Source organism: Trichogramma pretiosum, unplaced genomic scaffold (genome assembly GCF_000599845.2).
Source record: "Trichogramma pretiosum strain Unisexual culture from Peru unplaced genomic scaffold, Tpre_2.0 scaffold38, whole genome shotgun sequence".
Classification (NCBI taxonomy): domain Eukaryota; kingdom Metazoa; phylum Arthropoda; class Insecta; order Hymenoptera; family Trichogrammatidae; genus Trichogramma; species Trichogramma pretiosum.
Genome location: NW_019641677.1, coordinates 766,627 through 788,872, shown reverse-complemented (window position 1 = coordinate 788,872; position 22,246 = coordinate 766,627). Strand labels below are relative to the sequence as shown.

The 22,246-nt window shown below is 38.2% G+C and overlaps 1 protein-coding gene across 1 annotated transcript; it reads left to right on the top strand.

The window, feature by feature from the left end:
* Positions 1-19,513: 19,513 nt before the first annotated feature.
* Positions 19,514-21,343, top strand: LOC106650647 (transmembrane protease serine 9-like). Its single transcript, XM_014368787.1, has 4 exons — positions 19,514-19,589; positions 19,674-19,984; positions 20,066-20,383; positions 20,474-21,343. The coding sequence occupies exons 1-4, from the start codon at positions 19,514-19,516 to the stop codon at positions 21,341-21,343; spliced, it is 1,575 nt and encodes a 524-aa protein (XP_014224273.1).
* The last annotated feature ends 903 nt before the right edge of the window (positions 21,344-22,246 follow it).

The window sequence follows — 22,246 nt, the reverse complement described above, 5'->3', positions numbered from 1 at the left end:
GGTTCGACGCGAGATCTTTCAATGGTCTCTCTCTCGCTCTCTCGCGATGATAATCTTTGCATAATCGCATTTATATGTACACGTATATACCGATATGCGCTTGGTCATTATATTGTAATGAAATCAATTGACAAGCCGTACTCAACACACACAGCCGTAGTACATACCAGCGCGTTCATATATACGCGAAGTGTATTAAATACGAGCATTATTACTCCGCAGAAACAAACAGTTCGAGATTTACCTTGATTAATGATCGACGTTAAATAAGTGTACTTAATTAAAAGGCCCGTGCGTTATTGCCATTTGCCGCAGCCGAGTGCTGTACACATATATGCGAGAGTACGACTCGTTGCTCGCGCGCAGCATCAGCGACGAGTCGATTATAAATTCAATTAAAAAGGATACCTTTGTTTCGATCGATATGTGTGTTGGCAGCGAGTAAATAAATCAGTTATTGTACGTGCAGAGGCGGATTAGAACAAGAGACGCCCCTACGCAAAATTTCATTTGCCGCTCATGCAATTCAAAAAACTTCAATATAATACTGTTGATTGATAAAAGTACTAAGAAAAGAAAAAAATAATCATAAAAGGTTTTTATGATTTTGAAGAAACGTAAAAAAATGTTTTGGTTTAAATTAAATTATTAAATGGTTTCCAAGTTTGTTTTTTCTGGTAAGAATGCTTTGTTATTACTGATCACTTTTCTCTTAGCGGAAGTTTAAGTAAAATACAATTATTTCGGCACAATTATATTATTTAAATTTTAGAAAAACATGTGTATAAATATCCACATATATTTACAATTGTCAATTATCATTTCATCTCGCATTTGTCGAAACCAAATTCTTTGTGACCTTCATGGACTGTTTTTTGGTGTCTCGTCAGAGTAATGCGTTCTCCAAAATTTTTTTCGCATTTGTCGCATGCAAAATCTTTCCGACCTTCGTGTACTGTCCACTGGTGCCTCAACACCCCTGATTTAAATCCAAATTTCTTCTCGCATTTATTACATGCATAATTTTTGCGACGTTCGTGGACTGTACTTATGTGCTTAAACAAGTTCGATTTTGTCCCAAATGCCTTCTCGCAATGGTCGCATGAAAAATCTTTTCGACCTTCGTGTATTGTCCTTTGGTGCTTCAACAAACCTGATTTACTTCCAAATTTTTTTTCACAAATGTTGCAAGCAAAATCTTTGTAACCCTTATGGACTGTGTTTTGGTGTCTGATTAATTTTGCTTTTTCTCCAAATTTCTGCTCACAATCGTTACATGGGTAATCTTTGCGATTTTCGTGTACTACCATTCGGTGTCTAATCAAATGACTTTTTTGTCCAAATTTCTTCTCGCATTCACTGCATGAATAATCTTTACGACCTTCATGCTTTGTCCTTTGGTGGACAAGCAACTGAATTTTTCGTCCGAATTTTTTTTCGCACTTGTCGCATGGGTAATCCTTGCGACCTTCGTGTACTGTCGTTTGGTGCTTTAACAAATCTGATTTATATCCAAATTTTGTTTCGCAATTTGTGCAAGCAAAATCTTTACTACGTGCATGTACCATCCTTTGGTGAAAAATCAAATGTGATTTTCGTCCAAATTTCTTTTCGCACTTGTCACATGCAAAATCTTTTCGACCTTCGTGTACTATCCTTTGGTGGACAAGCAACTGATTTTTTTGTACGAACTTTTGTTCGCAATTGTCACATGAGTAATCTTTGCGATCTTCGTGTATCGCCTTTTGGTGCAGAACTAAACTCGATTTGTGTATAAATTTCTTTTCGCAATTGTTACAAGCAAAATCTTTGCGACCTTCATGGACAGTCTTTTGATGGGAGTAAAAATTCGACTTATTTCCAAATTTCTTCTTAGACTTGTCGCATGCATAATCTTTGCGGCCGTCATGTACCGTCTTTATGTGCAAAAGCAAACTCTGTTTGGTATCAAATCTCTTGGCGCACATTTCACATAAATAATTTTTGAAAGCTTCGTGGAATATTTTTTTGTGCTTGAGTAAAGTTGATTTATTTTCAAATTTCTTCTCACACTTGTTGCATGTGAAATTTTCGCGATTTTTGTGTACCAATTTTTGATGCGTGAATAAACTGGATTTTTTCACAAATTTTTTCTCACACTGGTCGCATGCAAAATCTTTTCGGCTTTTGTGTTCTGATATTTGATGTTTACTCAAATGACTTCGAAACTCGAATTTCTTTTCGCACTTTTCGCATGCGTAATATTTCTGATCATGGTGAATTGTGTCTCGATGAGTTATAAGTCTTGATTCAAGTGTAAATGCCTCCTGACAAATATTACAAATGTATTTATGGTAGTTTAAAACAACAACGTTGTGTTTGCTTGAATTATTTTCAAAAACAACTTCCTTGGATTTCCTATCTCTGTTATCCATTTTAGGGCCTAAAATGAACGATGGGTCCTTGTATTAAGTGACACGGAATTAATGAGTAAAATTTTTTTTGGTATAATAGACAGATTTTCAAACTAATTTAATTTTACTATAAACATAAAACATGATCAGTGTTCAAGGTACTATTTCAAAATTGTTTATGATCATATTGTTTACAAAGAATTTACCGATGTATCTATCTGTTCATACATTTTGTTTACAATATTTGAATGAGTTTTTAAATCAAACTTGGCAACGATTAATTCGGGGAATTTTTTTGTTATTCTAGAAATAGAAAATGGCACATGTTGGGGAGAAATTTGTTATGAATAAATCCATTATTTAACCTTAAACTATTGGAAATACATGAAAACAATTTTTACAATTTATTTCTATGAAAATAGAAAAAGTTTCGAGTCGAACTCGAAGTGAAAAATTGTAAGAATATTGATATGATATGATACAAAATTAAAAATCGGATGACACTGTATAGCTGAAGTGAAGTTTACGTAACATACAATCATTCCAGCATTATTATTGAAATTTTAGAAAAACGTCTGTATGAATATCGATTGTCAATTATCATTTTTTCTCGCATTTGTCGAAACCAAATTCTTTTTGACCTTAATGGATTGTTTTTTTGTGTCTAGTCAAATTACATCGTTGTGCAAATTTTTTTTCGCATTTGTCACAAGCGAAATCTTTGCGACTATCGTGAACTGAATTTTGGTGCCGCAACAAAACTGTTTTTAGTCCAAATTTTTTTTCACACCTGTTGCATGCATGATCTCTACGGCCTTCGTGTACTACCTTTTGATGGAAAAGCAAATGCGACTTGCGCCCAAACTTCTTTTCACACCTGTCACATAAGAAATTTTTGTGACCCTCGTGAATTGTTGTTATATGCAAAAGCAATTCATAATTATATCCGAATGTTTTTTCGCAATAGTCGCATGCGTAACCCATCCTAACTTCATGTACTGTCTTTTGGTGCCTCAACAACTCTGATTTATATTTAAATTGCTTCTCACAATGGTTACAAGTGAACTTTTTGTGACCTTCATGTATCGTCTTTTGGTGAAAAATAAAATGCGATTTTTGTCCGAATTTCTTTTCGCATTTGTCGCATGCGAAATCTTTCCGACCTTCATGTACTATCTTTTGGTGCTTTAACAAATCTGATTTACTTTTATATTTTTTTTCGCAATTTTTGCAAGCAAAATCTTTGCGACCTTCATGTACCGTGTTTTGGTGAGAAATCAAATGCGATTTCAGTCCAAATTTCTTTTCGCACTTGTCGCATGCAAAATCTTTGCGACCTTCATGTATTGTCCTTTGGTGGACGAGCAACTGAACTTTTTGTCCGTATTTTTTTTCGCACTTGTCACATGAGTAATCCTTGCGACCTTCGTGTACTGTCCTTTGGTGGACAAGCAACTGATTTTTTTGCACGAACTTTTGTTCGCACTTGTCACATGAGTAATCTTTGCGACCTTCATGGACCGTCGCTTGGTGGAAGTATAAATTCGACTTGTGTCCAAATTTCTTCTCGCACTTATCGCATGCGTAATCTTTACGACCTTCGTGAACTATCTTTAGATGCAAAAACAAAGTATGTTTTGTTCCAAATTTTTTCTCACATTGTTTGCATGCAAAATCTTTGCGGCCTTCATGTACCATCTTTATGTGCAAAAGCAAACTATGTTTAGTATCAAATCTCTTCGTGCACATTTCACACAAATGATTGAAAACTTCGTGAAATATTTTTTTATGCTTCAGTAAAGTTGATTTATTTTCAAATTTTCTCTCGCACTTGTGGCACATGAAATCTTCACGATATTTGTGTACCAATTTCTGGTGCGTAGTCAAACTCGATTTTTTCTTAAATCTTTTCTCGCAGCTGTCGCATACAAAATCTTTGTGGACTCTGTGTTCTGATATTTGGTGCCTACTCAAATGACTTCGGAACTCAAATTTTTTTTCGCACTTGTCACATGAGTAATCTTTCCGTTCATTGTGAATTGTGTCTCGGTGTGCCATCATGCTTGATTCCAGTATAAATGCCTTCTGACAAATATCACAAACGTATTTTGTGTCGTCTGAAACATCAATGTCTTGTTCACTGAAATTATTTTCCAAGTCAATTTCTTCGGATTTTTCATCACTTTTATCCATTGTAGTGCCTGAATTGAATGATGGATTCTATCAAGTGCCACGAAAAATCAATTAGTAAAATTGATCTTACGGTACTATGTCTTGTTTCATCACGAAAGACAACATACAAACTAATTTGTTCATACTATAAACATGACTAATGTATTCAAAATCATTTATGATTATATTGTTTACAATTGAATTATCGATTTATCTATTTGTTCATTATGCTTACAATATTTGAAACAATTTAAAATTCTAATTTGACGACGATTTTTTCCAGGAATTTTCTTATGTCTGACTAAAAGTAAATAATTAAAAATAACTTCATGCAATATCGTTTCAGTAAATCCTTATTCAATATATTTTACATTATTCAAATGAATAAACTTGAAAAAAACTCATTCATAGGTTGACTTGCATTTTTTATTATTCGATTTCTTTTCATTTTTATTATTTAGTTTTATTTTAGAAACTTTCTCAATTAATTTTAAACGTAGTTTAAGAGTATTATATAATTTTGCTTTTAGATTTCAGTAAAAGAATTTTTTAGAAAATAAAGTCACTACTCTTTAACTGATTTTGGAATAGTGAGCATTTGTAATCGAAAAAATAGAACAATATTTTGCTAATCATTTGTGCCGACACAGTCATTTCAGTTTATGCGAAGGATGAATTTAGATTTTCGATACTAGCTAAGGTCATCGAATATTACGAATTACGAATTTCGAAAACTACACAGCAGTAGATATTTTAGATTAGTAAGTGTATTTATGATAATGAAATATAACAGATTTTCCACTATAACTTAGTTTCCTTTTCATTCACTGCACTTTCGAAAATGAGAAAATGTCATACTAGGACGTAATAAGAGTTTCAGGTAAGACCCAATTGTGTTCTGACATGATTTTAATTGAAATTTCAAAATAATATCGATATAAGTATTTTATAGTACACCGCACAGCAAATCATTACAAAAAAGTTACTATCATGATAAATATAGTCATTGTACTTCTAGAAAATCTAATTATGTAAAAAATGATATGCCTAATAAAACTTTTCTGATCTTGATGTAGTTTGAAGAGTTAATGTATTTTGGAATTTACTTATTCATACTGAAGGAACCTCATATTTTTCCATAAGCATGAGACTTGATTTCTTTACCCATTTATCACGTGCGAAATCCTACTGATCTTCGTGTGCTGTCTTTTGGTGGTAGAGTAAACTCGGTTTTTGTCTAAATTTCTTCTCACACTTATTGCATGCGTAATCTCGGCGACCATCGTGCACTGTTCTTTGGTGCTTCGACAAATCTGATTTACTTCCAAATTTTCTTTCGCACTTGTCACATTCGAAATCTTTGCGATCTTCGTGGATTGTCTTTTGATGATAGAGTAAACTCGGTTTTCGTGTAAATTTCTTCTCGCACTTGTCGCATGTGTGATCTTTGCGACCTTCGTGGATTGTTTTTTGGTGCATTATCAAAGCTGATTTGAATCCAAATTTCTTTTCACACCTGTCACATCCGTAATCTTTGCAACCTTCGTGGACTGATTTTTGGTGCCTCGACAAATCTAATTTACTTCCATATTTCCTTTCGCACTTGTCGCATGCGAAATCTTTGCGACCTTCATGTATTGCCCGTTGGTGAAAAAGCAAATGACATTTTTGTCCAAATTTCTTCTGGCATTTATCGCATGCGTAATCTTTACGTTCTTCGTGAACAATCTTTTTATGTAAAAGCAAATACCTTTTGCGTCCAAATTTCTTCTCACACTTGTCACATGGGAAATCTCTCTGACCTCCATGCACTATTCTTTGGTGGAAGAGCAAATGCGATTTTTTTTCAGATTTTTTTCCGGACTTGTCGCATGCTTCATACTTGCAACCCTCGTGTACTTTGCTTATATGTAAGAGCAAAGTATGTTTACTTCCGAATCTCTTCGCGCATCTTTCACACAAGTAGTCTTTGAACACTTCGTGGAATATTTTTTTGTGTTTAAGTAAAGTTGATTTGTTTTCAAATTTTCTCTCGCACTTGTGGCACATGAAATCTTCACGATCTTTGTGTACCAATTTCTGGTGCGTTGTCAAACTCGATTTTTTCTTAAATCTTTTCTCGCAGCTGTCGCATTCAAAATCTTTGTGGACTCTGTGTTCTGATATTTGGTGCCTACTCAAATGACTTCGGAACTCAAATGTATTTTCGCACTTGTCGCATGAGTAATCTTTCCGTTCATTGTGAATGTTGTCTCGGTGTGCCATCATGCTTGATTCCAGTATAAATGCCTTCTGACAAATATCACAAACACATTTTTTGTCGTCGGAAACAACAATGTCATGTTTACTCAAATTATTTTCCGAGAAAACTATTTTGGTTTTCTTTTCACTTTTATCCATTTTAATGCATAAATAAAACGATGAATCCTTCAATTTAGTGTCGCAGAAATCGAATGAGCAAAACTAATCTTTTGATGTTATGGCTTGTTTCGTCAAGAAAGACAACATTCAAACTAATTTGTTTTTACTATAAATACGATCAGTATTAGAGGTACTACTCCAAAATTATTTGTGATTATATTGTTTTCAGTTTATTTTCTGATTTAACTGTTTATACATTTTGTTTACAATATTTGAATCAATTTATAATGCAAACTTGTCCAAGATTTCTTCGGATAAATTGGCAAGGTATCATTCGTACACATGAAAATTGTACATGGGCATTTCTGTACACAGGTAAAATGTGTCCAATATCAGTACACATAATCGAACTTATTTTTAAATTCAAAAAATTACGATTACGGTTATTTTTTTGAATTATTTGAATTTAAAAATAAGTTCGATTATGTATACTAATATTGGACACATTTTACTTGTGCACAGAAATGCCCGTGTACAAGTTTCATGTGTACGAATGATACCTTGCCGATAAATTCAGTGGACTTCTAAAATTAAATACTTCAAAGTAGCTTTTTGTGAAATTGAGATGAATATCATATCAAAAATTGTGAATGAAAACTATGATAAAAAATTTAAATATTCATTTAAAAATTTTCCGCCTTCATAAGGCATTAGTCTAAGCACTGAGGGAATTTTGTGTAAAAAATGTACTTCAATATATTTTGACTCATTGAATCCGAATTTTTTAACTAGAAAATCGCTCATGTTGGGGAGAAATTAGTTATAAATAAATCAATTGTTTACTTTGCTGCTATTGAAATTATAATAAAGCAATTTTTATGTGAAACGTTCTTTATTTTATTTCAGTTTTATTGAAGTAGAAACAATTTATAGATCATTTTTTATCGATCGAAAAGTAGTTAAAATAGCATTGATTTAATAACAAGATTAATAATTAGACAGAATCGAGTCGAACTCGAAATGAAAAAAAGAAATGAATATTAATATGATACAAAATTAAAATGTGGACACTGTATATCTGGAATGCTCAATTTAATGTCGAATGTGCAAAAAAAAAAACGAAAAATTTTTTATTTTTATTAGTAACATACCAACTACACTTGCACAAAGAGTTCAGAGAGATTCTCGCCTCTGAGGATGAATTAAGCTCATTAAAAGGTCTAGATTCCTCTATCCATGCTCTCTCTCTCTCTCTTTCTGAGCGTGCAAGAGCTACTACGTATTCGAGAAAGAAGTAGAAGATTCCAGGGAAGGATATTTCTAGCACACACATATAATGTATAAACCAGTCGGAGATATTTAATTGTATAATTCCAGAGAAAAAGCTTTTATGGATGTGTGTGTGTGTGAGTGTATGCAGTTCGATACAGCGAAAGATCCGATCGCAGCTACGGGAGCGCGAGAGTAAAAGGATATTTTTTTTGTAAATAACATTATTAGAAACTCGCACACACAGCTGCGAAGGATAGATAGATAGCAGGTAGTAAAGCTCACTTATAGCAATGCCTCGAATGTAACGAAGTACTCGCAATTTATTCGGGGCGATCATTTTTCGCGTTCAAGTCGATACCGAAACGCGTATATCCAACCAGAAATATATTTTCCTCCGTCAAATATGAATTTAACAATAATCACAATGATAAACAAAAAGAAAAAGGAAAAAAATAACCAAGATCGATCCGTCAGAACCACAGCGAGAAACAATTGCATCTTCGTCAAAATCTGTGCCGTATGTGTGCAGCCGATAAAGAGCTCACGAGAGAGCGAGGAAAAAATCCGCACGAGTGATCGTAGAGGCTATTTATCACTATAAAGCGATATGTTCATATACCAGAGCTATGCGAGAAAGAGAGAGAGAGACGGAGAAAAGAAATCGATAGATAAAATCAAACAATAAGTCTCGTGCACGCGGCAAATCGATATAATAGCTTATGTATAATATATTTGAAAAATTCATCATCTTACACGCGGGGCTGTGGTACGGTGTATGCATACCACTTCATATATATACACAGGTTACAGATATACAAGACAATCCTTGCTTGAGACTGCGTCGATAACGCGCAAAAACGTGCGATCTAAATAAAGGCAGAATTAATTCTCTCTCTCTCTCTCTCTCATATACATACAAGATCATGTTCAGGCTTCGGCAAAGGTGATCCATTGAGAATTGCCAAGAGAGCAGCAGCAGCAGCAGCGATTCAATACGAATCTCTATTCTCCTTCAACTTTTTTAACAAACAACAAGCGCGCGGCAGCAGCAGCAACAAAAAAGGCATCTAATCTCCACTCGAGCTCTTTTCAAACATCTTATAATGAAATATCGCAAAATTCCCCTTTACGTTCTATTAATTATATCAGTCCGTGTGCTTCTATGAAGAGAGAGAAAGAGAGAAAAATCGCTCGTCGATTAGATCGACGGCGAGCTTATATATATAGGTAAGAAAGAGAGAGAGAGAGACTCCACCTAATGTGTATTATAAAATACAATGCAAGCATTTTTCCTGCCACCGCGAGCCGCCGCAGCCGCTATATACTACTTGCTACTACCGAAGGCGCGTCAAAAGAAAGGAAACGCGCTTGCGCGATTTCCAGGCCACTTTGAATCGCGATAAAACTGCGAGACTGCCGAGAGAGCCCGTATCTTATATACCGCTTGTTCTCTGCCTAGGCTTCGGTTCCCTTAGCTATTTGCGTTATTTATTTTTTGCATTTTTTATTATTTTTCATTTATTTTTTTAGTTTTATTTGCCAACTGCTGCTGCTGCTGCTGCGAGTGAGTTTCCTTTCGGATGCTCGCGAACGATACGACCATTATACGCGCTCGGCTCGCCGCTTAGATACATCGAAAAATAAGAGAGTAAAAGTATAACGCATGGGTTATAAAGTCGACGCGCGAGCCCATACTGCAATCTTTATATACGCACGCGCAGTGGTTTTATCTATCGGGTGAAATTTCACGGTTATTATTCGTTTTTTTTTTTTTTTGGTTTGTGTAGTAACGCGTGATCGGCGCACGTGTGCGGTGCCACACATACGCCTCACGTGTACAACACGATATAATAGACGTTTGTTATTTGTTATAACGGCGTCTCTCGATATTTCGCGGATGAAAAGGATACGTCGAGAGTGCGCGGATACTCGCAGACACCAAGGGGAAATGTAAATTATTCGATATGGATTTTCACCGCGGTTGTATCGAGCCCGTGGCCCGGAGCTTCTGGTGTGTATTCATGAACATATCGAACTGCGCAACTACGAATCGTAGAAATGATAAAATATGTATCGCGCAGTGAAAAGCTCAGGTTTTCGTGTAGACGCAAAAGATATGAGCTCATAATTAGAGAAACTAGTCTGGTAATGCATGTACTTTTATCTTCGCGATATTTTGAATGGATCAGGCGGCGGGTCCGATGAAAAATCTTACATCTCTGCGAGCTCATATTAACAATTTTACAAAGAGAATAGGCCGTACGTTGCTGGCATTGAAATCTCCTCGATTCATTGACAATGGCGCCATTACTTTTGGTTTTGCTTACTCTTGTCTCTTTTACTAACGCAAACGAAATATTTTAGTTTAGTTGGAAGTTTTACTTCGAACTGCTCATTTTAAACAACTGTTTATTGATTTTTAATGCGTATAAGTGATTGCTTGAAAAAATTTGTTTTATTTTTTCAATAATTCCCTTCATAATATATCTAAAAATTGCATTTGCATATTAAAATTTATTGAATTTTTAATTAATTACTGAGAGTCATTTGAAGTTTCAATTCCAAATGATGCTGCTCGCTCTTCGTAAATCGATCGTTCGATTTTTAAGGGCTAACTTTCCGCACCCAACCCGCCTCGAGATGTTTCGCTTCAACGATGAATAAATGTCGCCCGGAAGTGTCTATCTCTCAGCGGACATTCAATAACACAATAACAGCGAAAAAATTCCGTTTATTTATCGTCGAACAGTAGCTGCTATGTAGCACGCGGTATGCTAATGACGCTGCTGCTGCTGCTTCTCGCGTCACATCCATCGCCGGGGCCTCGAGCACATCGCAATATACAACCTCACAATAAATACAGATATAACGTGTACACGGTGCGCGGAGCTTTGAGCTCGTCGCAGTTGACGTAATTGCAGATCTGCAACGCTTTAATAGTGACGACATAGTCTCTTCGATGACTGGATCGTTATATTCTTTTTTTTTTCTATTACACCTACTACCTCTCGTTGTGTCGAGCTCGAGATTGAAATCTCGTTTATGTGAGAAATAGAGATCCGACGGGGGAGAGCGCGCGTATATATTTATGGTTGACAATTTTTCGCGCCTACGATTTTTCGCGTTGAAAATCGAGCTATACGAGGCACGGAGCACGCGAACGCTCGGCTGGACTTTCGAGATTTTCACGCACACACGCAAACAAAGTCAGATTATCGTTAGGTTCGCAATGTTACGAGACAATAACAATATCATAATTTCGATAAAAAGGCTCGTTAGCGTTAAAGACCAATAGCCATGCTCGGCGATAAATTACGTAATTTTTTTCGCCATTAAAATTAAGCTGTAAAGAGAGAAAAGCCTTGTACTACAGGACGCTTCGAACGGGTATTTATAGAAGAAATTATAATCTTTAAAAGCCAGTAATCTCTCTCTCTCTTTCTTTCTCTCCGTGACTAAAATAAACTTAATTTGACAATTACTCGCGAGTCCTGATCCTCTCTCTCTCTCTCACTCGCGCCGCGAACAATCATGTGTCTATTAAGCAGCCGGAGAGTATTTATAGAGGCCCGATACACGTAAAGAACTCATTCGACTCGTAATCTACCTGTTACATGCGAAAAAATCCAAGCTACAGAAGAAGAAAAAAAAAGTTACGGGAAAAAAATTCCTAATTCGTTACATAAAAGCGCGATGTGTATTATAAGCAACAACGGCAGCATCCAACTAATATATCGAGCTGCGCGCATGTAACTTTGTAGATAAAAAAAACACACACACACACAGACACAGACACGTTCGATGTAAGCAGAGAACGATCCACGCGCAGTAAATAAAATTTTTTTTTATTTATATAAACGAGGAATCAAAAGTCCATATATCTTTTTTTTTTACCTACGAGAGAGAGCCAACGCCGCGCGATAAATCGCATTAGTAGCCGCGTGTTTATATCTACACGCTTCTTCCGTATTGTGTTCTAAGCTAGCGATCGAACGGCGCGCGCATATAAAAATGTCCAGGCGTGCATACCGCGCCGCTCTTCTCTCGAAGGGAATCATTGTGTTCGATACCCTCTCTCTCTCTCTCACTCTCTGGTGCAACGATCAGCGGCGACTAGAGCGGAGATTACGTAAAAAAATTTCCAATTCCCCGGGCGCGCGCTTTATCGACCCCCCGAGTGCAAGCATAATCTGTTAATTAAATACAAACACACACACAGAGATAAACATAAATATGGGCGTGCACTACTCGCGATCGGTATATACGTACCATATACCTATGGGTACATAATCTTAAAATTTATTTTCGCGCTCGCGTCGATGATTTTGCAGTCTGTCGTGCGGCGGAGAGAGACCGCGCGCCCACCTATATGAATATGTATCGCGCCCGCGAATCTAAGACAATGGAGGCCCGTACGACGATCGTCGTGTGTATATTACGCGTGCGATGACCTGCAGCTATATCGAGAAAAATCGACTCTTACGATGGCCAGGCGCGTAAAAGCTCGAAACAACACGGCCTCTTCTATGCGATAGATAACGTAATAAACGCGCGGATTAATGTGCGTATACGCATATACTCGTCATAAACGTTCGTACGAAACAATGAGGCGATTCATCTAGCGCTCGTGTACCTACACGTACTCACATTTGCGCGCGCGCGCGAGCTCATCCAAAATAAGCGCGCCAAGTGTTTTCTGCATTATAAACGTAATCACTTTCACCGGCGAGCGCAAGCGCATTTTTGAACTTTCATCGCCGTACATCCACGTACATATGCTCGTCTCGGTACATTATTGTATGGCTGCAGGCCACGTCGTATCATCGCGCGCTTAGAAATATATATATGTAGGCGCTTTTATATTATAGAGCCAGAGCGCGATTCGTGACTTGGAAATTTAATACATACACATACACACACAATGAGCCGTAAGCGAGCGATAGCTGCGATCTTTCCGCACGTGCAGAGGAGATCGCTTTAGAATTTTTTTTCTCTTTCCTTTTTTTTTCATGCAAGAGAGTTAGACTTATAACCCATGACCCTCGCGAGAAGCTCGCTCGAGCGTACGGCTGTAGAGAGCTTTGAGCGCATGCACGAGGAAGAAAGAAAGAAAGAAAGAAAGAGTATAAAAGAGCGAGAGAGAGAGAAACAAACAAGCAGCCACGAGATAGCTCGCGCGTCGAGTCGTGCAGAGGATGCTACTTCCTCCGTTGTTGTAGCCGCGTGTAACGTGCATTTGTGCATCGTTGCTGTAACAATATACAGATACGACGGTTATATACGGAAGCGCAGGACCACGATCCAATCGAAGCGAAACATCGTGAGCCGAGCTGAGCTGCAGGCCCTGCTGCTGCTGCTGCCACACACAAACAAACACACACCTACACAACTCCTTCGGGTTGTTTGTTAAATTGACCCAGGTTAGTTATTGTATAAATGCACGTGGGATTGGCCATTTTCCAAGACTAACGACCTGCGCCGCGATAAGCCAAAGCGGCGTACATATACGTACGCTCGGGGGCAGCTTCTCGAAGGACACGGACTGTATTATTATACATACTCTTGCTGCAGCAGCTAATGCCCATTTTGATATTCGATCTATATAGCCAATGGTTTTGGGCTCTCCGAGAGGCTAGAAACGAAAAATCTGCTCTGCGCTCGCTCGATCAATTTGTGCGAAAATTGTTTGCGCGAGACGTAAAGTGTTATATGGCAAAGAAAAACCGAGAGTAGTATATGTAAAAAAGTAATGCATTATGATAAATAAGCTAACATAAATATAAAAAAACATTTTCGATGGTTATTTTGATATTTTAATAATTGTAACGAATTAACTTTATAAGGATTTCTTATCAGTATATTTTAGTATGCTATATTGTCATTTTATTTATATGTTTTAGCTCCAATACTGTACAAGGATAAAAGAATGCATAAATAACGGTCACCAGAAACAAGGTTGCATAATGATCATCCGTTAAGATTTGAGAAGAGGTCAATAAGGAAATTTGAAGAAAACAAGGAATAAAATGCTTTATCGAAAATTGCAATTGTTTATTAAAATAAAAAAATCGAACTATTCTAATTGCTAATTACGTGTTTCTGTAAAATTCTTCAAATTAATAAATTAAATAACATATATTACACACAGAAAAAGTGAGAAAAAAGAAATAATCAAAATACAAATTAAGGATTTGAATTTTTTTTAATTCATTTATTTAGCTTATTGTTTTTGGTAAAATTTTACAAGAGACACTTTTTGCTTAAAATGGCCCAAAGAACACAAATATGGGTTTAAAATTTAGAAAAATTTAAATTTTCTTCATTTTGCACTATATTTCTTTATAACAAATTTTTCGGCAGTCTGAGCGACTTCCCAACGTGATATTCGGTTTTAGCGGGAAAAAATACATAAGAATAACATAGTTAACATCCATCTTTTTCACGTGGCCTATCCAACCCCTCTTCGGCTCCAAGACTATATAGAGAGAAAGTTCATATTGTAACGTTGTAATAAATAAAATAGTCGTTGTTTTTAGCCGTATACACGGAAAAACTTTTGACCATGTTTCAGGCTCGAATACATAGAGATACATTCACGCTCTGAGTCGAGCACAATTCATGCTCAGTCCCGAGCGCGAAACGCCCTCGAGTTCTGTCGAGTGCGTATTATGACCGACGCTGAGCAGGATATTACCCTTAACTCAATCTGGAAAGAGATTCGCGCTCGAAGTCGATCACAGTTCATGCTCAGACCCGAGCACAAAATGCTCTCGGGTTCGGCCGATGCGAGCGAATTAATCCTGAATCATGAATTTGAAAGATTAATGTGTCTATATGCGTAACGCAGCAAACAGAATTAGCATGACAGAACATAGGGGAAATATTTTGGATTCTTAATATCTTTTGAAAATGGTTGAAAACACCCATTTATAATTATATCATTCGAAAGCGAATAAGATTTCCTATAACATCTATATAATCTTTTCATTTAATAAACTATCATTGGTTAAAATTTCACTTCCATCTAAATTTTTTTCATTTTCGCTACAGCCTGCTGAAGGGGGCTTAATATACTGTGTTTTATATTTGCATTGATTTATTTTAAAAAACAGTTTGTAAAACCAAAATGACAGTCTTTACATAGTAATTCACTTGACTATAACACTTAATTCATTGTCAAATTGACCAAGTATTACATTGTGGACGGATGTTGCGAGAGTCACCACCCCATATAAATTTCTTATATTCAATATTTATTCATTTTTGTTAAATCTATTCAATAATTGTGACTGAGTGGCTCAAGACTGAGCGTAAATCGCGGCTGAAACAAACTCAGCCGAACTCGAGCGTGATTTACGCTCAGCCTCGAGCGTCAATCGCGCTCAGTGCTGATGACGAAACGAGCTCAGCCGAACTCGAGCGTGATACACGCTCGGGCTCGAGCGTGAATCGCACTCAGTGCTGGTTATGAAACGAGCTCAGTAGAACTCGAGTGTGATTCGTTTTCAGCATTCGATCGTAAAACATGGTCAAAAGTTTTTCCGTGTATATTGGTTCTCCCGATCAATTACACGACCCCTGTCCCGGCAGGTGAAGCCCACGACCGTTGGAGTAAGAAAAGGGTCTTTCACACGAGATGGGAAAAGAAAATTTTCCCTCTACGACTCTGCACCGGGAAGCAGTGTCGCAGTGTAACACCAACCCACCAGGCCAGGATGAAAAATTTCACGCAGTATTTGAAATTTCCATTGAATATTTTTTTTCAAAGTTACGAGTACGTATAGAAAATGATAAAATAAAATGATGCAGGTGAATTTTTCACAAAATTTTCATATCCAAAAAACGCGTTGAAATAGTACATTAAGTTTTCATACTTATATACTTACACTTTTCATATTTTCGAAAAAATGCGTTTTAAATACCAGTGAACAAATATTTCAGAATAAGTCTTATGGACGAAGAAGAAATAACGAAGTCCCGAATAATACAAACATACACGATGCGATAAGCCACATAATAACTGACCATTAGTTTCTGTTAAGGTACCTGAGCAAACATATACGTACCCGGCGAGCAACAATTGATCGAAGTCACGATGATAGTTCCGATATAGCCACGTCGAACACGTGCTACGTTAAACGTTTCGTATACATGCGCGCGCGGCCGAGATCACGAGTTCCCGCGCGAGATATTTCGTTGCGAGCCCCTCACGCGCAAAATATTGTTCTATACGTGCGATCGATTAAACACTAGCCGCGAGATCGGTACGAATCGACGCGTTGCGATTTATGCGCGGAGGGAAAAAACGGCACGAACATTGCACCGCTCTGCGTTTTCTACGATAATAATTGATAAATCGTCGACTCGTGTTCGCGGCCGCGCAAGAGTCAATTTCAGCATTCGACTGCGGTGCGGCTGGAGAGGAACAACGAGCTGTCGTTTTATTTTCATTACCACGCGTGGGAGGAGAGGGAGGGAATGTATCCTTTCGAGGCTGGTTTTCGTGTATGCAATATGCCGCGCGCGAAGATATAATAATAATAATAATAGTAATAAAGTACGTAATAGATCGGTAATATAATACGTGCCGTGCGTACAGGCTGAACCGTTGAAAAAAAAAATGAATAAACGTATATCGAGAAAATGTTAAACTCGCGACGCGTATGCCGATGGAGCGGCAGAGAACTGCGGGATTATTATTTAGTTCGTGCCTCGCAGCATACCGCATTACACACCGGGTTAACTATATACACCTACTCTCCGATCCTCTGACAATTGAAATCTCTCCGAGCTGCTGCTGCGGCCCTTTATATGATATACTCGCCGTAACGATCGCACGCAGTAGTGCAGTACCTACCATCGACGTGGTTATTAAATTCAAACGTAATATCAAGATTATTATTGTTGTTGTATACTACTGGTCGAGCGTCAAATCTTTATCGACGCGCCTCTATATAATATTGAATGCTGTATACGTGTCTATGATCAGATTAACGAGTGTATTTATTCGATTTTACATGGCGAGGTTCGCGCGCGAGCATCGACGATATTGCGCAAATAAGCACATTTTACTACTACTGCATGCCGCGCGCGGCTCTCCATGCCCTGCTTCCCCTCGCGAGAGAGATAGTCTCGCGTCTTATCCGCTAGATGATTTTATTTTGAATTTTTTTTGCTTTGCTTTTCTTCTTCTATACGCCTGTATATCAGCCGCGCGCGCGCACACACAGGGAGTACACAACTATTTCGATCTCTCATCTCTCTCGCAGCTGGATATCTTGCTCTCGTTCGGCATGAAAAAAAAAGTATATCGCGAATGATCGCTGCAGCACACCAAACGGCTATCCAGTGGCGTAATACAATAATCCTCGCGGAATTCATTTTCATTCCTCGTTTCATTTATTTATTATTTCTTTTTAATTGAGAATAAATTTAGATGGTATTGTATTTATAAAGGCATATAAAGTCGGCAGCGGCAGCTAACTCCGTTCACGTAATGAAATTCTTTCGTTACTGCGGGCAGGAATGATGTGCTGTATAGCAGCTGCAGCAGCCCGCGTATCTGTACAATATGTGTATGATAATAATTCAGATGGTTTTCTAATTAACATTTTTCATCGTTGTCGCACGTGTGTGTGCACGTCACAGAGTGCCTATTAGTACACACACATACACACAGCTGCGGTTGATGCCACATTTTATTCAGTCCCCTCGCGAACACGACCGTACGTATTAATCGAGATATAAGCGCGACGTTACATAAGGATAAATTGTTTAGATCGATTAGAGGCTTCTTATATCTCGAGAACTTATTGTTATTGTAGCCATCGCTGTTGCTGCTGCTGCTGCAGTTGTTGTTGTTATTGCGATACCGCTGCGGCGCAGCGAGCGATATTTTTTTATTTCCTATTATTACCATTGAATGCTTGGATTATTATTTTGCGCGATAAACGTATAAACATAAACTCGAATCGTTCCATTGAAATCTGTGCCATATACCCTGGAGAGCAGGAGAGAAAAAAAAATAATGAGGAGCCCAGCGATGCGCGCGCAAATTGTGCACATTTAATGAAGGCAAAAGTCGCTCGGTGCTCGTATACACAGTCGTGTGTATTATGGATATGGGATGTGCGCGCGTTGACCAGATAGACTAAAAATTGCTCATTGTTGTATGTACACGGGCAGAAGACACCACAGAATTCTCGCGCGCGACAAACGATCGCCGCGTGATAGACCCGAAGCGCTCGTCTACTAGTAGAGTATTATGCTTTTATATCCAGGTACAAGCAACGAACACGAGGATCCGGACTTTCTAATTTTATCCAAGAGGAATCGCGTGAGTTTGCTCTTACGGGCGCATCGGACACACAGAGAGAGGAAATGTCACTTAAATGTGCCTCCGCGTCTGTACACGTATAATACGACGTGCCGCCGCGTCACACCACCGACACATCCTCGTTATCCTTTTCTTTTTCTTTTTCTTTCTTTTTTTGTTTTGTTTTTTTTTTCGCCCGTAATTGCTCGGCGAGGAAGTCGCGAGTATTGTACGGCGCGCGCGCCCACCGACCGTGTATCGTTACGTGTGTATGGGCTTTTACCCGCGACGCGGCAATTAGTTTGTATAAATAGGATAATGTCGATCGATCGATCGATTCACAATACGTGCTAAATGTGCGTGATTGCGTCAATTTGAAGAAATGCAAATTATTATTGTTATTATAATTGATTATTATTCAAAACCTTCAATACGCAAATGTAACTTCAATATGAAACTGTTAAAAAAGGATCTATGTTGGCTGATCTTAGATGGATTAAAAATCAATTGTTTTTCTAGAAGTTATTAGAATGTTTGTGAGCTAAAAACCCAAAAGATGTTGTTTACGAGTTTGTTTGCATCATTAGTAGCAACTAATCGTCCTTTTCAGTCAATTAAACCAATTATTAACATTATAATTGGAGTTAACGACGCGTCAATAGAATACAAACATACTAATTGATTGTTGTTTTTTCCTTGTTTTTGTCGGGTATCAAAAAGTCACCGGGCGCCACTAAATCAAAATTACACTATCTAGATAGCAAACTTAGTGATGCTTGTTGTGGCATTTGATACGTCGACGCACTGACCTAAATTAGTTTATGAGTCTTTGTTGAAAATTTTTATAATGTTTATAACCGATAAACAAAAGTTTCCGTTCCGGGTGAAAATTGTTGTTATTTTGCTCGTCACTACGAGCGCATATAAAAATGTCTCGAGGGACGGGACTATCAGATACAAAATCGAAGCTTCGAAGTAGCCGCGTAAGCTTTTAACAATCATGCAGTCGATACAGACAAAGTACAAATTAATCTTCAATCTCGTAGGTTTACTCCTGTTTTTGCATCCGTGCCATGGTAAGTTAGTTTTACAAGATATATCCCAAATTACTCACTAATACTATGAAAAAAAAAAAATTTTTTTTCAATTAACTTCCGTAGGCAAGTTGAGAATAGTCGGTGGCGATTTAGCTGAGCCTGGTCAATTCAAATATCACGTAGCTCTGGAAAGAGAGAGGGATAGATTCTATTTCTGCGGCGGAGCCATCGTGAGCGATTGGCACGTCGTGACAGCCGCTCACTGTTTCGTGAAAAATGGAGATTTCAAGTGGCAAGACCAGAGACTCCAGGTCGTCGCGGGTCTCTTTGACTTGAAGAAACGAGAGTCAGCCGTAATCCGCAGAATCGATAAAGTTTACGTGCCCACCCGCTACATGTATAACACTAATTTGAGCGACATAGCCATGGTTCGGGTACGTCGAAATCGGAGCGACTCGTTGGATAAAATTGAATAATGCAGACTCGAGCGATACAAATTCATGTGTTTGTTGCAGTTGGAGAAGCCATTGGGCCTGGCCACGAATCCAAACTTAACAGCCTTGAAGGCAGCTGACGCAAAACTACAGCTTGCGAATAGAGAGGCTATAGTGACGGGATACGGCTACAATCAAATCGAATTGATACCCCTTGAAGATGGTTTCGACGAGGTCGGCTATTCGGATGAGAAATTGAGGTACGGTGTCACTCAAATTTTCTCCAACAGCATGTGCAAGAAGCTTTACGAGGCGGCAATGGAGCCGAGTCCCCCGTTGGGAGTAATCTGTGCCAAGATGCGTCAGCGCGACCAAAACAAGGACGAGGGTGTTTGCTCGGTGCGTATAATTAAATCGTTGGAAAAATTAACTTTTTTGTTCGGAAACGAGCTGAGACTGACTTGTATTTCGTGTATTACTACTGCACAGGGTGACAGCGGCTCGCCACTCGTGTACCAGGGCACAAAGATCATCGGTGTGGTGTCGGCCAATCAAGAAAACTGCACCGACGCTTATGTACCGACTATGTACACCAGAATTACGACGCATCTGAGGTTCCTGTCGTCGGCCTTGAAAGACCTAGAGAGTCGGAAAATTCGCACGTTCACATATTCGTCACAATATTCATCCATAGAAACCCAAGAGGCATCGGTTATGAAAGACCTCGAGAGTGAGGAAACTTCCACCAATCCATCACAATTATCTCCCGCAGAAACCAGCGAGGAGTCGATCTTGAAAGACCTCGAGAGTGAGAAAAATTATACGTCCAGCTATTCGTCACAATTTTCTCCCATAGAAACCGAAGAGGCATCCGTCTTGAAAGCCCTTGAGAGTGAGAAAACTACCACCGATTCGTCACAATTGTCTACCACCGAAACCAACGAGGATTCGGCCTCGACAGAAGTCGATAGTGAGGAAAATTCCACTTATTCGTCACAATTGTCTCTCATAGAAACCGAAGAGGCATCGGTTTTGAAAGACTTCGAGGATGACAAAACGTCCAGCTATTCATCAGAATTTTCGCCCCTAGAAAACGAAGAGACATCGACCTTGAAAGACTTAGAGAGTGAGGAGAATCAAACGTCTACTTATTCATCAGAATTATCTACCATAGAATCCAACGAAGCATCCGACTTCAAAAACCTCGAGAGTGAGGAAAATCAAACATCCAGCTATTCGTCAGAATTTACTCCCTTAGAAAACGAAGAGACGTCGGCCTTGAATGACCTCGAGAGTGAGGAAAATCAAACGTCGAGCTATTCGTCACAATTTTCTCCCATAGAATTCAACGAGGTGTAGGCTTTTTTCTCGAGAAAGGAACCAAGAGTATCGTCGAAACTCCAATAACGACGAAAAATAAGAAAAAGGAAATGTTTTCTTTTTTTTTTCTTCGGCGCGTCGAATGAAGTAATTTTACGCGTCGGTTATTGTTATAAATTTTTTTGTTTTCTTTTTTCGTTGTAGTTGCTGTACGTACGTGAATTACTATTGCCGCGGTACTGTCAGTCTCATCTTTCTCAAGGCTGCTGCTACCGCTGCCGCGCAAAAGTTATAACTTTGAGATATTCGCGGTCTTAACGGCCGTAAAATTTTATACATCAAGGTCCATTACAAGAGCAGAGCATACCGAAAAACAAAACTTGCGCATGCATACAATGTATTTGTACGCGTGGTTGTACCCAATGGTGAACTTTCGCGCGAGATTGCTACTTTTTTTCGGCTTTTACGACGAAAAAAATACACGCGAATTTCGCTCGTGCAATTCGTGTATTACACGCGTGCGCAAGGGGAGGCTGTAACGCGCACTGGCACGTACGTACGATACGCACGAAACGTTGTTGTTGTTTTTTTTATTATTATTAATTTTGTTGTTGTTGTTTTTATATTTTATAAAATGAGGGAACATGGCTGACGCATCTCACGCGCATACCATTGTTCATGAGGATAATATTGAGGTACATTACATATGCCGCATAATTATGAATGTAATCGACGTAATGAGATTTGCGTATCATGTATAAACCATAACAATTTTCTGTACTTGACGCCGCCGATTGGTATGTTTCGTTTATTCACAAATTACATTAATGAGCATTCATTAATCAGTGTTGTTAATTAATGTTTAATCTCGTACCGCGTTACTATGTGATAAATAGCTCAACCTTGCATCTTGTTATTTATCTCTTTTTTGGTAGTGTTTAA

Bases quoted from the DNA above. Each gene is read 5' to 3' on its own strand.
- LOC106650647 (XM_014368787.1), top strand. From the start codon at position 19,514: ATGCAGTCGATACAGACAAAGTACAAATTAATCTTCAATCTCGTAGGT. The intron at 19,590-19,673 runs GTAAGTTAGTTT...TAACTTCCGTAG, and splicing joins GTTTTTGCATCCGTGCCATG to GCAAGTTGAGAATAGTCGGT. The intron at 19,985-20,065 runs GTACGTCGAAAT...TGTTTGTTGCAG, and splicing joins GCGACATAGCCATGGTTCGG to TTGGAGAAGCCATTGGGCCT.